Consider the following 16,099-nt stretch of genomic DNA (forward strand, 5'->3'; position numbering starts at 1 on the left):
CGCCGGGAAAACGATTGCCAACCGGCCACAACACCCAGGCAGAGACGCGGGGAGAGGCTGACCAGAAGAAAGGCCGACGTGCAAGAAACCCAGCCTCCGGCGCACAGGGAACATGTGTCCCAAGGCGCACGCACACCCAGGCAGAGACGCGGGGAGAGGCTGACCAGAAGAAAGGCCGACGTGCAAGAAACCCAGCCTCCGGCGCACAGGGAACATGTGTCCCAAGGCGCACGCACACACAGACGGACAGAGACAGAAAGAGAGGGCGACGGAAAGAGCGAGAAGGGAGAGAGAGAGAGAGACTTAAGAGAGAGACGGTAGTGGGCACACAGACACTCACGCGCGCGCGCGCGCACATACACGCAGACACACAGACAGACACACACACACACACACACACCCTCATAACGGACACAGACATACAGCAGGTAACACCCACCCCCAGGCAGCCCCTGAAGCTGCTGGGTTCTGCTCTCCGCGACTACGAGCCACCGGTGAGACAGCAGCCCACAGGCACACAGGGAGACCTGTCCTCGACATCACAAGGGCGCCACTTTTGGGGAGACTCACCCGCACACCGTCCGCGCACGCCTGAGGCTGGGATCCCGCGCTGCCTCCTCGGCGATCTGTCTGAGGTTTCTTCCTCCTGGGGTTTCTTCCTGCTGGTGGACCCTCCGCGAATCCCGGCCTCCGGAGACCGTCCTGGTAACTGCCCTGGCCAGGGCTGGTCTCAGCCCCGACTCTGACGCACGATCACACAGGGCTCCTACTTCGCCAAGTCTCAGGGACCCATCCCCGGGCAACGCTGGCGGTCACTGTGACCAAAGCGGCGGCTCGGGCCTCGCGCATGCGCACTGGCGAGGCCGACTCACCCGCCCCACCCCCCCTTACTCGGCAGAGTCATGCTGCCGACCCTTTAAAAAATGGCGGCGACGCGGCGGCTGCGGGGACTGGGGCGGCGGTGCTGGAGGTTGCGGCGGCGGCTGCGGCGCAGTCCCGGGCGGCGGGTGGGAAGAGGACTACCAGAGGGGCCTGCGGGAGACCCAGGGTCGGACCCATAGGAGTCCTGTCGTCAGGACCTCCTTGATCGGTCTTCTGCTTGGGTTCCCGGTGAAGGAGGAGCTTCGGGGTGTCGGCTGGGCTGCGCGGACTCCTCTTGGGATCCGATGATGGATCCCACCCGGTGATCCGGAATGGGGTTACAATGCAGTGAGGCGGAAAGGCTCTCGCCGGGGTACAGAAAGATCCCCAGGGCCGCAAGGCGTGCTGTCGCCTGCAAAGGCACTGACCCACGAGCCCACTGCCTCCCTCCTTCCTGGGTGGAGCAGGGGCCTGCCTTCATCTCCAAGGCCCGGGGGCTCCGGCATCTCGACGCGGCTTCCGGCGACACGGGCAAAGAGAGACAGAGGCTAGTCCGAGCCGGAGCCAGTGTGACCACACGTGGCACTGACGTCCCCCAAGAGCACATGCAGTGAGCCTGTGTCTCTGAGGCCGTGGTGGGCGACGACGAGACGGACAGTGATGTCCAGGCCTGCGCCCGGGGGCCACTGGAGACCTGCCCCTCAAAGCGGAGGAAACGCCAAGCGCACCTGAAAACCTGCGAGACAGGGCCTGTGCTCGAGTCCAGTACTCCTACTTCGCCAAGTCTCAGGGACCCATCCCCCAGCAACGGTGGCGGCGCAGAGAAGAGCACGGCGCCGGCGCAGGTGCAGAGAGACAGGAGGCTGATGGGGGGAAGTTGATGCACCTGGGGCAGAGAAAAAAATGCATCGCCAAGCGGTTTCTGGGTCATCCACTGACGAAAATGTCTTCCTATCAGCCCTTGCGCTGGTTCCCAGGGACCCTGGCATCCGTCGTTGGCGCCCAGGGTGCGCGTCGGGCCACTAGGGGTACCCCAACTCGGACAGAAGGCCCATGAGTTGAATTTGAAGTTTGTGGGAATAGAGGTGAGGCACCAGGGGCAGAAAAAAAACAGGAGACCTCGCCTCAGACAAGCGGGGCCTGGGTCCCCCATGGATTAAAGTGCCTTCCCATTATGCCGTACCCTGGGCAGAGTGGACAGTGACGACCCTGGTTCGAGCCCAGGGTGCGCTTCGGGACCGCTTGCGGTACCAGAAAGCGAACAAATGGTCCATGAGCGGAAGGTGAGGCACCTGAGGCAGAGAAAGTAAAGAAACGCGCCGCCGAGAAGCAGTGTCTGGGTCCCTCACGGAGGAAATTGTTTTCTCCTTAGCCCGTTCTCTTGGCACTGAGGTCCCTGGCGTCCCTGGTTTGATCCCAGGGTACGCCTCGGGCCACTAGTGTTACCCCAAGGTGGGCAGAAAGCCCATAAGGGGAAGGTGAGTCACCTGGGACAGAGAAAAAAAAAACTTCGCCGCAGAGAAGCGCGGCCTGATTCCCCACGGACGAAAGTGTCTTCCCATCAGTCCCTGCACTGGGACCCGGGGACCCTGGTGTCCCTGGTTCGAGCTCAGGGTGTGCCTCAGCCGCTACGTGCACCCCAAGGAGAGCTTTGGGAGCACAAAGCCCATGAGGGAAGGTGAGTTTTGAGGGAGGAGTGGTGAGGCACCTGTCACAGAAAAAGAAAAAAAAACAACCCGCGCCACGGAGAAGCAGGGCCTGGGTCCCCCACGATGAAAATGCCTTCCCATCAGCTCCTGCTCTGGGCCCTGTGGACCCTGGAGACCCTGGTTCGAGCCACAGGTGGGCCTCGGCCCGCTAGGGGTACCCCCGTGCGCCTCTCTGCGCCTGCGCCGGCGCCGTGTGCCTTTGCGAGGGCGGAGCTGCCTTCTCCTCAGCACAGACCCGGAGAGCATTGCCCGGGCGGAGCTGAGTTCTCCTCTGCACAGACTTCGGAGATACAGCGAAGCGGAGCATGTTCTCCTCAGCACAGACCCGGGCGGGCGGGCCAGGGGCACCGCGAGGGTGGAGCTGCGTTCTGCTCAGCACACACCCGGGAGACACCGCGAAGGCAGAGCAGCGTTCTCAGCACAGACCTTGGGGGCACTGCCTCGCTTTGGGACTACTCGGAGCCGCATCAATGGTGAATAAAATCCTTCCTGTTTGCAGCCCTTAATAATCAGGGTCAGAGACCAGTTAGAAGGGTTCAGTGTGGAAAACGGGAAACCAAAAGCCCCTCTGAATCCTACCCACCGAGGTTCTCCCCAGCCAAGGCGAGGCGGCCGCAGTGCGAGATCCACACCGCAGCCTCGGAAGACAAGCGGGCAGAAATCCCATGAGGGGCAGTTGAGGTTTGAGGAAGGCGAGGTGAGGCACCTGTGGCAGAAAAAAAAAAAAAACCGCACCACGGAGAAGCAGAGCCTGGGTCCCCAAGGGACAAAAGTGTCTTCCCATCAGCCCTTGCGCTGGGCCCAGGTGACCCTGGCATTCCTGGTTCGAGACCAGGGTGCGCTTCAGGCCGCTAGGGGTGCCCAAAAGCGGGCAGAAGGCCCATGAGGGGAAGGTGGTGCACCTGGGGCAGAGAAAAAAAAAACCCAGCAACCGCGCCGCCTATAAGCGGGGCCTGGCTCCCCCACAGAAGAAACTGTCCTCACATCAGCGCTTGCGCTGCGCCCCAGGGACCCTGGTATCCCTGGCTCGAGCCCAGCGTGCGCCTCGGCCTGCTAGGGGTACCCCAAGGCAGACAGAAGGCCCATGAGGGAAAGGTGAGACACCTGGGGCAGAGAAAAAAATAAAAAAACTGCGCCGCCCAGAAGTGGGGCCTGGGTCCCCCACAGACGAACGTCCCTACCCATCAGCCCTGAACTGGGCCCCGGAGACCCTAGCGTCCCTGGCTCGAAACCAGGGTGCGCTTCGGGCCCGCTAGTGGTACCTCAAGGCGGGCAGAAAGCCCATGAGGGGAAGGTGAGGCACTTGGGGAATAGCGAAAAAAACAAAAACAAAAACGTCGCAGAGAAGCAGAGCCTGGGTCCCCGAGGAAGAAAGTGTCTTCGCATCAGCCCTTGCGCTGGGCCCCGGGGACCCTGGTGTCCCAGTTTCGAAACCAGGGTGTGCGTCTGGCCACTAGGGGTACCCCAAGTCGGACAGAAGGCCCATGAGGGGAAGGTGAGGTTTGAGGGAGGAGACGTGAGGAAACTGTGGCAGAAAAAAAAAAAAAAAAAACACGCCGCGGAGAAGCGGGGCCTGGGTCCCCAACGGACGAAAGTGCCTTCCCATCAGCCCCTGCGCTGGGCCCCATGGACACTGGCGACCCTGGTTAGAGCCCAGGGTGCGCCTCGTGCCCAATAGGGGTATCCCAAAGCGGGCAGAATGCTCATTAGGGGAAGGTGAGACACCTGGGGCAGAGAAAAAAAAAAAAAAAAAAACCGCGCCGCAAAGAAGCGGGACCTGGGTCCCCCACGGATGAAAGTGTCTTCCCATCAGCCCCTGCCCTGGGCCCCATGGACCCTGGCAACCCTGGTTCGAGCCCCAGGTGCGCTTCGCGCCCGCTAGGTTTACCCAGAAGCCGGCAGAAGGCCCATGAGAGGAAGGTAAGACACCTGGGGCAAAGGAAAAAAAAAACCGCGCTGCAGAAAAGCGGAGCCTGGCTCCTCCACGGACGAAGGTGCCTTCCCATCAGCCCCTGCGCTGGGCCCTGGGGAACCTGGTGTCCCTGGCTGGAAACCAGGGTGCACCTTGGACCCGCTAGGGGTACCCCAAGGAGAGCAGAAAGCCCATGAGGGGAAGGTGAGGCACCTGCGGCAGAGAAAGAAGAAAAACCGCGCAGCGGAGAAGCGGGGCCTGGGTCCCCCACTGACGAAAGTGTCTTTTCGTCAGCCCTTGAGCTGGGTCCCGAGGACGCTGACATCCCTGGTTCGAGCCCACGCTGCGCCTCAGGCTGCTACGAGTACCCCAAGGAGGAAAGAAGGCCCAAAAGTTTCAGCTGAGGTTTGAGGGAGGAGAGATGAGGCACCTGTGGCAGGAAAAAAAAAAAACAAAAAAAACAAAAAAAACAAAAAAAAAAACGCGCAGCGGAGAACTGGTGCCTGGGTCTCCCAGGGACGAAAGTGCCTTCCCATCAGCCACTGCGCTTGGCCCCATGGAACCTGGCCTCCATGGTTCGAGCCCAGGGTGCGCCTCGGGCCGCTAGGGGTACCCCAAAGTGTGCAGAAGGCCCATGAGGGGAAGGTGAGGCACCTGGGGCAGAGAAAAAAAAAAAAAAAAACTCGCCGCGGAGAAGCGGGGACTGGGTCCCCCAAGGACGAAAGTGCCGTCTCATCCGCCCTTGTGCTGGGCCCCGGGGACCCTGTCGTCCCTGGCTCGAATCCAGGGTGCGCCTCTGGCCTGCTAGGGGTAACCCAAAGCGGGCAGAAGGCCCATGAGGGGAAGGTGAGTCACCTGGGGCAGAGAAAAAAAAAACACACACACAGCGCTGCGGAGAAGCGGGGCCTGGGTCCCCCACGGGTGAAAGTGTCTTCCCATCAACCCTTGCGCTGGGCCCCGGGGACCCTGGCGACCCTTATTTGAGCCCAGCGTGTGCCTGGGGCCGCTAGGGGTACCCCAAAGCGGGCAGAAGACCCATGAGGGGAAGGTGACCCATCTGGGGCAGAGGAAAAAAAAAACGCGCCACGGAGAAGCGGGGCCTGGGACCCCCACGGAAGAAAGTGTCTCCCCATCAGCCCTTGCGCTGTGCCCTGGGGACCCTGGCATCCCTGGTTCGAGCCCAGGGTGTGCCTCGGGCCGCCAGGGGTACCACAAGGTGGACAGAAGGCCCATGAGGGGAAGGTGAGGCACCTGGGGCAGAGAAAAAAAAAACTGCGCCGCTGAGAAGTGAGGACTGGGTCCCCCACGGACGAAAGTGTATTCTCATGAACCCTTGCGCTGAGCCCCAGGGACCCTGGCGCCCCTGGTTCGAATCCAGTGTGTTCCTAGGGCGGCTAGGGGTACCGCAAGTCGGACAGAAGGCCCATGAGGGGAAGTGAGGTTTCAGGGAGTAGAGGTGAGGCACCTCTGGCAGGTGTCCATCTGTAAACTGTTTATCCATGTGAGCCCTGATGTCCACCAGGGGCTGGATGTCCCCCTGGGGCTAGATGTTCGCCTGGAGCCTGGTGCCCACCTGGGGCCTGATATCCAGGAGAGGCTTAGTTATCCACCTATGGCCATCTGGAGCCAGAGGCCCACCTGAGGTCTGGTGTACACCTAAGGCCTGATCTCTACCTGGGGCTTGGGTGTTCATGTGGGGCCTGATGTCCACCTAAGACCATGTGTTCACCTGGAGCCTGGGTGACCATCTGGGTTATGATGTTCAGCTGGGGCCCAGAGTTCAGCTGGGGACTGGGTCAACCTTCTGCCTGATGCACACCTGGGGACTAGGTACCCACCTGGGCTCCAGTGTTCACTGGGGCCTGCTGTCTACCTGGGGCCTTGTATTTACCTAGGACCAGTGCATCCATCTGGGGTCTGAGTGCCCTCATGGAGCCTGGAGTTTTCCTGGGGACTGGGGTCTGCCTTAGGCTTAAGTGTACATCTGTGGCCTCGTGTCCACCTTGGGACAGATGTCCACCTGGGGACGGATATTCAGTAGGGGCCTGAGTGTCCACCTGGTTTTTGATGTCTACCTGGGGCCTGGTGTTCATCTGAGCTGTGATATCCACCTGGGGCCTGGACATTTGCCTGGAACCTGATGTACAGCTGGTGCCTGAAGTTCATCTATGCCTGGTGTCTCCCTGGGGCCAGGTAGTCAACACAGAGCCTGAAGACCTTCTAGAGTTCAGTGTTCACCTGGGGTCCAAAGTCCACCTAGGGCTTGGGTGTCCAAATAGGGCCTGGTGTCAGCTTGAGATTTGTGTATTTACCTAGGGCCTGGTTGTCCACTTGGGGCTTGATTTTTTACTTGGTTTTTGTGTTAATCTGGGGTCTAGTGTCCACCTGGGGCCTGGGTATCCACCTAGGGACTATTGTCCAGCTGGAGACTAATGACTACCTATGGCCTGGTAATCACCTAAGGCTTTGTTTCACTTAGGTACTTGGTGCCAAACTGTTGCCTGCTGTTCACCTGGGGTATGGTGTCTACCTGGGGTCTGGATGTCAGCCTGGGGCTTGTTGTATACATGTATCTTAGATATCCAGATAAGGGTCTGTTTTCTGCTTAGGTGCAGCAGTCCATCTGGTGCTTGAGTGTCAACCTAAGGCCTGATGTCTATGTTGGACCTAGGGTTCACCTGAGGCCTGATATCCACCTGGGGCCTCAATGTCCAAATGGGGCCTGATGCCCATCTGGGCCCTGGGTGTCCACCTGCAGCATGGATGTCCACTGGTACTTTATGTCCACCAGGGGCCTAATGTCCACCTAAGACCTGGTGTTCACCTGGGGTCTGATGTTCAGCTGAAGACCGGATGTCCACCTGGAGCCGAGGAATCCACTCAGGGACTGGTGTTGAACTGGGGCCTGATGACCACCCGGGGACAAGGTACACACCAGGCTTGTTGTCCACCTGTCACCAGATGTCCACCTGAGTCCTGATGTCCATCTTGATCCTGTTTGTCCACATTAGGCCTGATGTCCAGCTGGGGCCTAGGTACCCACCGGGGGCTTCCTGTTAACCTGGGGACTGGTGTCATTCTGGGGCCTAATGACTACCTGGGTTGTATTATTCACCTAGGGCCTGGTGTCCACTTGGGGCTTGAGTGTAACCTTGGACCTGGCACCCACATAGGATTGGGTATCAAACTGGCCCGTTGGTGTCCAGTTAAGACATCATGTGAACCTGGCTCCTGAGTGTCCACTTGGGGCCAAATGACTACTGGGGGCCTGAATGTCAACCTAGAATCTGAGGTTTACTAGGGGCCTAGGTATCCACCTGGGGCCTAATGTCCACCTGAGCCTGAGTGTCAACCTGGGGCCTGATGTAAACCTCTAGTTCAGTGTCCACCTTGGGCTTGATGTCAACCTGGAGCCTGATGTCCACCTGAGTACTGATGTTCACCTTTGACCTGATGTCCACCTGTGGACTGTTTATCCACCCATGGCCTGATGTTCACCTGGGGCTGAATGTCCAACTGTGACTTGTTGTGCACCTGGAACCTAGGCATCCACCTGCAGCCTGATGTTCAGCTGGGCTGGGACCCGGAGTTCACCTGAGGCATGATGTCCACCTGAAGCTTGATGTTCACCTGGGGGCTGGGTGTCCACTTGGGGCCCAATATCCACCTGGATTAGGTACCCACCTGGGATCTGGTGTTCACTCAAGACTGGTGTTCAGCTGTGGCCTAATGACCACCTGGGTCACGGTGTCTACCTTGGACTGGGTACTCACCTGGAGCCAGTGTTCACTGGGGGCCTAGTGTGCACCTGAGACTGGGGGATGCACCTGGGGCCTGGTGTCTACCTGGTGCCTAGGTATCCACTTGGGGCCTAATGTTCATCTGGAATCTGATATCCACCTGGGGCCTTGTAATTACCTGGGTTCTGGGCATCCACCTAGGGCTTGAGTATCCTCCTGGGGCCTTGAGTTTTACTAGGGACTTGTGTCTGCCTTGGACCTGGGTGTATATCTGTTGCCTAATGTACACCTTGACAGTGATGTCAACCTGGGGACAGATGTCCTCTTGGGGTCTGAGTGTGCACCTGGTGCCTGATGTCTGCCTAGGGACTTGTGTTCACCTGACACCTGATATCCACCTGGGGCCTGGGTGTCCACGAGGGGCTGATGTTCAGCTGGAGACTGGATATCCACCTGGGGCTTGGGGATCCATCCAGAAACTGATGTCAAACTGGGGCCTGATGTCTACCTGCGGACTAGGTATCCATGTGAGGCTTGATGTTCATCCACGGCCAGACGTCCATCTGATGCTTGATGTCCACCTTACTCCTGGGTGTCTACTGGAGACCTCATGTCCAACTAGAGCTTAGGAACCTACTGGAGGCCTCGTGTAAACCTGGGGACTGGTATGAAGCTGGGTCCTAATGATCCCCTGGGTCGTATTATTCACCTAGGGCCTCATGTCCACTTGGGGCTTCAGTGTCAACCTTAGGTCTTGTGTTCATCTTTGACCTGGTGTACACCTGGGACACCTACGGACTTGGTGTCCAATTGAGGTGTCATGACCACCTGGGGACTGAATGTCAATCTGGGGTCTGATGTAAACCTCTAGTTCAGTATCCACCTGGGCCTGGTCTTCGCTTGGGGCCTGCTGTCTACCTGGGCCTTGCTGTCAACCTAGGGCCTGATGTAAACCTCTAGTTCAGTATCCACCTGGGGCCAGATGTCTTCCTAGAGACTTATATTCATTTTTGACCTGATGTCCACCTGGGGACTTGCTATCCATCCATGGTCTGATATTCACCTGGAGACAGATGTTCAACTGTGGCCAGAAGTGCTCCTGGGGTCTGGGCTTCCACCTGGAGCCTGATGTTTAGCTGGGGCTAGAGTTCACATGGAGAATGATGTCCACCTGAAGTTTGATGTTTACCTGGGGCCTGATACCTACCTGGTGCCCAAGTATTCTCATGTGCCTAACGTCCACTAGTTGGCCTGGTGTTCATCTGAGGGCTTGGTGTCAACCAGTGGCTTTATGTACACCTGGATTCTAGTGTCCTCCTGGGGTCTTATGACTACCAGGAGTCTGGTGTACCCCTGGGGTCTAGTATCCACCTGGAGTCTGGGCGTCCACCTGGAGCCTAATGTTGAGGTTAGACTGAGTGTCAGCCTGAGGCCTGATGTCTACTAGGGCATAGGTATTCACCTGGGGCTTGTTGTTTACCTGGGGACTAATGTCAACCTTGAGCCTAGGTATCCACCTGGGGAATAGTGTCCAGTTGCAGCCAGATGTCCACCTATGGCCTGAAGCATGGTTGTTATCCTAAGGCCTTGTGTTAGTCCATTTTCACAGTTATAAAAAACTACCTAATATTGGGCAACTTATGAGGAAAAGAGGTTTAACTGACCCACAGTTCTTCAGGCTTAATAGGGAGCATGACTGGGCGGGTTCAGGACACTTACAATCATGATGTAAAGCCAAGAGGAAGCAAGCCCTTTTTACCATGTGGGAGGAGGAGGGAGACAGAATGGGGATGTGCTACACACTTTCAAGTAACCAGGTCTCGTAAGAACTCTATCACGAGAACACCAAGTGGGAAGTCTGCCCCCATGATTCAATCACCATTCACCAGGCCCATTCTTCAACCCGTGGGGATTACAATTCAACATGAGATTTGGGTGGAGACATAGAGCCAATATCAGGCCTGATGCCCGCCTGGAGTCATGTCTACCTGAGGCCTTATGTAGACATGAGGCCTAGGCATTCACCTAGGACCTCATGTTAAGATAGGGGCTGGAGTTCTTTTGGTGCCTAGTGTATACCTGGGGCCCAGATGTATAACTAGAGCCTGATGTTTCAGATGGAAACCTGGGCCCCAGGTGCTCATCAGATCCCAGGTGAAAACTCAGGCTTCAGGTGCACATCAGACTCCAAGTGGACACATAGGCCCTAGGTTGATACCAAGATTTCAGGTAGACTCTGGGTCCCAGAAAAACACCCTGCCCTAGGTGGACAGCTGAACCTGAGTAGACATCAGGCCCCAGATCGACATCTGGCCCCAGGTAGATTCCTTGGCCCAAGGTGAATACTCAGTCTCCAGCCCTAGGGGAATTCAGTCTTAGGTGATTAAGGACTGGCGTTCCTCTGGGGCCTCATGTCTACCTGGGCCCTGGGAGTGCACATGGAGCCAGATGTCTATAAAGGGCCTGAGTGTCCACTAGGGCCTGAGGTTCACCAGGAGCATAGACATCCACCTAGGACCTCGTGTCCACCTAAAACCTGGTGTTCACCTGGGGCCTGGGTGACAACCTGGGATCTGATGTTCACCTGAGGCCCAGAGTTCAGCTGGTGCCTATGTCAGCCTGGCACCTGATGCACACGAGAGGACTAGGTGCCCACCTGAGGACTGGTGTTCATGGGGAACTGGTGTTCAGCTGTGGTTTGATGAGCAACTGGGTCCTGGTGTCCTCCTGGCAACTGATGTCCACCTGGGACTGCATGCTTACCTAGGGCCTGGTGTTCCCCTGGGGCCTGGTGTGCCCCTGAGATCTGGGGTCCACCTGGGCCTAGTATCCACTTGGGGCCTCATATCCATCTGGAACATCATGTCCACTTGGGGCCTTGTAGTTACCTAGGGACTGGGTGTCCTTCTGGCACTTGAGTGTCCTCCTGGGGCCTGGGGTTCTCCTGGGGCCTGGGTGTACATCTCTGGCCTGATGTCCACCTTGGGTGGATGTCCACCTGGGGACAGATGTTCACTTGTGGCTTGAGTGTCCATCTTGTGTCTAATGTCTACCTGGGGCCTGGTGTTTGCCTGAGGCCTTATATCCACCTGGGGCCTGGGCATCCATTTGAGGCCTGATGTCTACCTAAGACCCAGTGTTTAACTGGGGCACAGATTTCTTCCTGGAGCCCGACGTTTATCTGGAGCCTGAAGTTCACCTCTGCCTGTTGTCTACCTGAGGCCTATGTGTCAACCTAGGGCCTGATGACCACCCTGAGTTCAGTGTTCACCTGGGGCCTGACATCTGCCTGGAGTCTGGGTGTCCACATAGGGCCTGATGTTGGCTTGGGACCAAAGTATTTACCTAGGGCCTGGGTGTCTACTTACAGCCTGACTTCTACATGGTTCATTGTGTCAACCTGGGGCCTGATGTCCACTTAGGGCCTAGGTAAGCTCCTTATGACTAAAGTCCACATGGGGGCTGAAACCATCTCAGACCTTGAACCTAGGGTTTAGTGTCGACCTGAGACCTGGTGACCCCCTGGGGTCAAGGTATCCACCTTGGGCCTGATGACCAACTGGGGTTTAAGGATCTACCTAGAGACTGGTGTCAACCTGGAACCTGATGTCCACTTGGGGTCTGGTGTACACCTTGGGCCTGATGCCCACCTTGGCACAGGTGTACACTTTGGGCCTAGTGTGCACCTGAAGCCTGGCTGTCAACCTGGGTCTTGATGCACACCTCTAGTCAAGTGTTAAACTGGGGCCTGATGAAATACTGGAGCCTGATTTACACCTGTGTACTGAGTCTCCAGCTGGGGCCTGATGTCCACCTGCAGCCACATATCCACCTGGCACCAGATGTCTACAAGGAATCTGGGTGTCCACCTTGAAAATGATGTATTCCAAGAGACTAGGCATGCACATTGGGCCTGGGGTCCACCTGGGTCCTGATGTCTACCTGAGGCTGGTATTGAACTGGGGCCTGTGTGTTCACTTGGAGCCTGATGTTCATTTGGAACCTGGTGTTCACCTAGGACATGGGTATCCACCTGGATCCTGATTTTCAAGTGGGTAGTGGATATAGACCTGGGAACTGATGGCCACCTATGCTATAAGTAACCCAACCACCTGGGGCCTGGTGTTCACCCGCAGCCTGATATCCACCTGGTACCTGTGTGTCAATCTAGTGCCTGGTGTCCACTTGAGGACTAGGCAGACACCTGGGGCTTGGTGTTCACCAGGGGCCTGGTGTTCATCTTGCACCCAGTGTCCACCTGGACCCAGTGTATCAACCTGTGGCCTAGGTGGCCACTTGGAGCTTTATGTGCACCTGGGGCCTGAGAGTTTCCTAGGATCTGATGACCACTGGGGCCCAGGTATCCACCTGGGATATCAGGCTTCAGGTGTACACCCAGGCTCCATGTGGACACCAGGCCAGGAGAACGCCAGCCCTTATCTGAACATCAGGTCCTAGATGGATGCCCAGGCTCCATGTGTACATCAGGCCCCAGGTATACACTGGACTCCAGGTGGACACCAGCACTCAATTGGATACACACACTTAAGGTGGATACCAGGCCCCACGTGAATTCCTACACTCCAGGTGAACATCAGGTCCCAAGTGGATACCTGGACCCCAGGTGGATACCAGTCTCTAAATTAATACCAGGCCTCAGATGGTCCTTAGGAGCCATGTGGGCATTAGTCATCAGGAAGTTACCTAGGCCCAAAGTGGACATCAGGCCCCATGTTGACACAAGATCTAGTTGGAAGTCAGGCCCCAGGTGGACACCCAGGCCCTAGGTAAATACTTAGGTCCCAAGTTGACAGCAGGCCCTATGTGAACACTCAGAACTCAGGTGGACATCAGGCCTCAGGTGGACATCTGAGTTCATCTGGAACCTCGTGTTACAGGCCCCATGTAAACACCAGGCCTTAGATGGATACCCGATCTCTAGGTAGACATCAGAGCTCAGATTGACACAAAGACTCCAATAGACATAATGTACCAATGAATATCCAGGCGCCCAGTAAATACCCAGGCCCCAGATTGACACCACGGTCTATGTGGACACACAGGCCCCAGGTAGTAAACAGGCCCAAGGTGGACACAACCATGCTCCAAGTTGACACCAGGCCCCAAGTGAACATCTGGCCCCAGCTGGACACTAGTCCCCTGGTGAATACCTAGTCTGAAGGTTGACATCAGGCCATATGTGAACACTAGACCCCAGATAAACACTTATGCCCTAAGTGGACATCAGGCCTCAGGTGGTTACCCAGTCCCAAGGTGAACATCGGGACCCCGATGGGCACCAGTTATCAAGTGGATTCCTAGGCCCCAGGTGAATATCAAGCCCTAGGTGGATACCGAGCCCCAGGTGGATACCTGGATCCTGGTAGACATCAGGTCCCAAGAGGACACTAGAACCCAGGAGTACATTAGGCCACAGGTTAACACGAAGGCCCCAGATGAATACCAGGCCAACTTGTGGACATCAGGCCTGAGAAGGGTCCTGTGGACATCAGGCCTGAGAAGGGTCCAGGGCGATATCAGGCCCCAGGTGAACATCCAACACTCAGATGAACATTAAGCTTCAGGTAGGCATCATGCCTCAGGTGAAATCCAGGCCCCAGCTGAACATCAGGCCCCAGGTGGATGCCCAGAATCCGGGTGCACATCTGGCCACAGTTGGACATTCAACCCCAGGTGACCATCAGGCCATGGGTGAATACACGGTTTCCAGGTAGACATCAGATCAAAGGGGAACATCAGTCCCCCAGTGGACATCAGGCCCAAGGTGGACACTCAACTAGAGGTTTACATCAGGCCACATGTTGACACCTAATCCCAGGTGGACATCAGGCCCCAGCTAGATACCTAGGCTTCCAGTGAATTTCAGACACCAGGTTGACATTCAGGCCCCCAGTGGTCATCTGGCCTCATGCGAACACTCAGACCCCAGGTGCAAATGATGTCTCAACTGGATACCAAACCCCTTGTTTGATAACCAAGGCCCAGGTGGACACCATGTCCAAGGCTGACACTCAAGCCCTAAGTGAATACCAAACTCTAGGTGAATAATTCAACCCAGGTGGTCATTAGGACCCAGCTGCATACCAGTCCCCAGGTTAACACAAGGCCCCCAGTGGGCACCTAGGCACAAGCTGGACATCAGGCCCTATGTAAATACCCGGGTCTCAGGTGAACACCATGCCCCAAGTGGACATCAGGCCCTAGGTGAACACGGGGCCACAGGTGGACATCTAGCCCCTGGGCAACATCCAGCCCCAGGCGGACATAACCATTTCCATGGATAAACCATTCCCAGGTGGATATCAGGCCTCAAGAGGATGGCAGTCACCAGGTAGACATCAGGCCTCAGATAGACACCAAGGTCTCAGATGTACAGCAGGCCCCAACCGAACCCCAGACTCATGTGGACATCAGGCCACAGGTAGACACCAAGCCTTAGGTAGATACCTAACTTCAGGTAGTCATCAGACCCAAGGTGGAGACCTGGTCCCCAGATGGACAGTCAGGCCCCAGGCACACATCAGGCCTTAAGTGGACACCCAGGCCCCAGGTTGATATCCAGTTCCCAGGTGATCACCAAGCCCCAGGTAGACACCAGGCCATAGGTGAGCAACAGGATGCAGTAGGTCATCAGGCCACAGCTGGATACCAGTCCCCGGTGATCACAAGGCCCCAGTGGGACATAGATCTAAGGCAGACATCAGGCCCCAGGTGGACATACAGATCTGAGGTGGAATTCACCCTGAGGGGGACATTCGGCCCCAGGTACGCATCAGGCCTCAGCTGAATAACCAGTCCCCAGGTGGACATTAACCCACAGGTCAACCACAGTCCCCAGGTTGATATCTGGTCCCCAGGTGGCAACTCAATCTGCAGGGTAACATTAGGCCCCTGTAGGATCCCAGGCCCCAAGTGGATTCCTAGGCCCCTGGTGAACATCAGGTGCAGGTGTCCAAGTAGGCCCTGGGTAGACATAACTGTGTACAGGTAAGGAGTTGACCTGTGGGGAGGATGAGCGGTCAGCAGCCCACTGGGGTCCTCAGTAGGTCTTCTGGAAGGAGGAGGCTGAGGGGATGGAACCTTAAAGAAGCAACCTCACTTCCTTGGCAACAGACCCTAACAGAACTTAGAATTCTGGTAACCAGGCCAGGCACGGTGGCTCACACCTGTAATTCCAGCACTTTGGGAGGCTGAGGCAGGAGGATCATGAAACCAGGAGATCGAGACCAGCCTGAACAACATGGTAAAACCACATGTCTACTAAAAATACAAAAAACAAACAAGGTCAGGAGATCGAGACCATCCTGGCTAACACAGTGAAACCCCGTCTCTACTAAAAATACAAAAATTAGCCGGGCGTAGTGGTGGGCGCCTATAGTCCCAGCTACTCGGGAGGCTGAGGCAGGAGAAAGACATGAACCCAGGACACGGAGCTTGCAGTGAGCCCAGATCACGCCACTGCACTCCATCCAGCCTGGGTGACAGAGCGAGACTCTGTCTCAAAACAAACAAACAAACAAAAAACAAACACAAAAAACTAGCCAGGTGTTGTGGTGCGTGTCTCATGCCTGTAATCCCAGCTACTCAGGAGACTGAGGCAGGAGAATTGATTGAACCCAATAGGCAGAAGTTGCAGTGAGCCGAGATCATGCCACTGCACTCCACCCTGGCCAACAGAATGAGACAATGTCTCAAAAAAAAAAAAAAAAAAAAAAAGAATCCCGATAACCAGGCACCCACATCCTAGAGTTAGCCCCATAGCCAGCTCACTTGGTGGGAGATGCTCAAGAGAGCAAGATGTTCTTGTGCTGCATCCCCACATCTCAAGGCTCCTGCTTCAGGAATGGCAGGAGTGA

At 56.6% G+C, this 16,099-nt stretch overlaps 1 protein-coding gene and 1 long non-coding RNA gene across 6 annotated transcripts in view; one reads left to right on the top strand and one right to left on the bottom strand.

The window, feature by feature from the left end:
- The window catches only part of LOC112207695 (uncharacterized), a 145,374-nt gene extending 142,110 nt beyond the window's left edge, over positions 1-3,264 (bottom strand). For all 5 annotated transcript variants that reach the window (XM_063787734.1, XM_063787737.1, XM_063787733.1 and 2 more), the window contains exon 1: positions 571-3,264. In XM_063787734.1, coding sequence (XP_063643804.1) covers positions 1,073-2,014 — 942 coding nt within the window. In that variant the 5' untranslated portion in view covers positions 2,015-3,264 and the 3' untranslated portion in view covers positions 571-1,072. The remainder of the gene's footprint in view (positions 1-570) is intronic.
- An 8,047-nt stretch (positions 3,265-11,311) lies between these two features.
- The window catches only part of LOC134807655 (uncharacterized), a 36,435-nt gene continuing 31,647 nt past the window's right edge, over positions 11,312-16,099 (top strand). The window contains exon 1 of the long non-coding RNA XR_010148670.1: positions 11,312-15,486. This is a non-coding gene — a long non-coding RNA (uncharacterized LOC134807655). The remainder of the gene's footprint in view (positions 15,487-16,099) is intronic.

The sequence above is a fragment of the Pan troglodytes genome, chromosome 11 (assembly GCF_028858775.2).
Source record: "Pan troglodytes isolate AG18354 chromosome 11, NHGRI_mPanTro3-v2.0_pri, whole genome shotgun sequence".
Lineage (NCBI taxonomy): Eukaryota > Metazoa > Chordata > Mammalia > Primates > Hominidae > Pan > Pan troglodytes.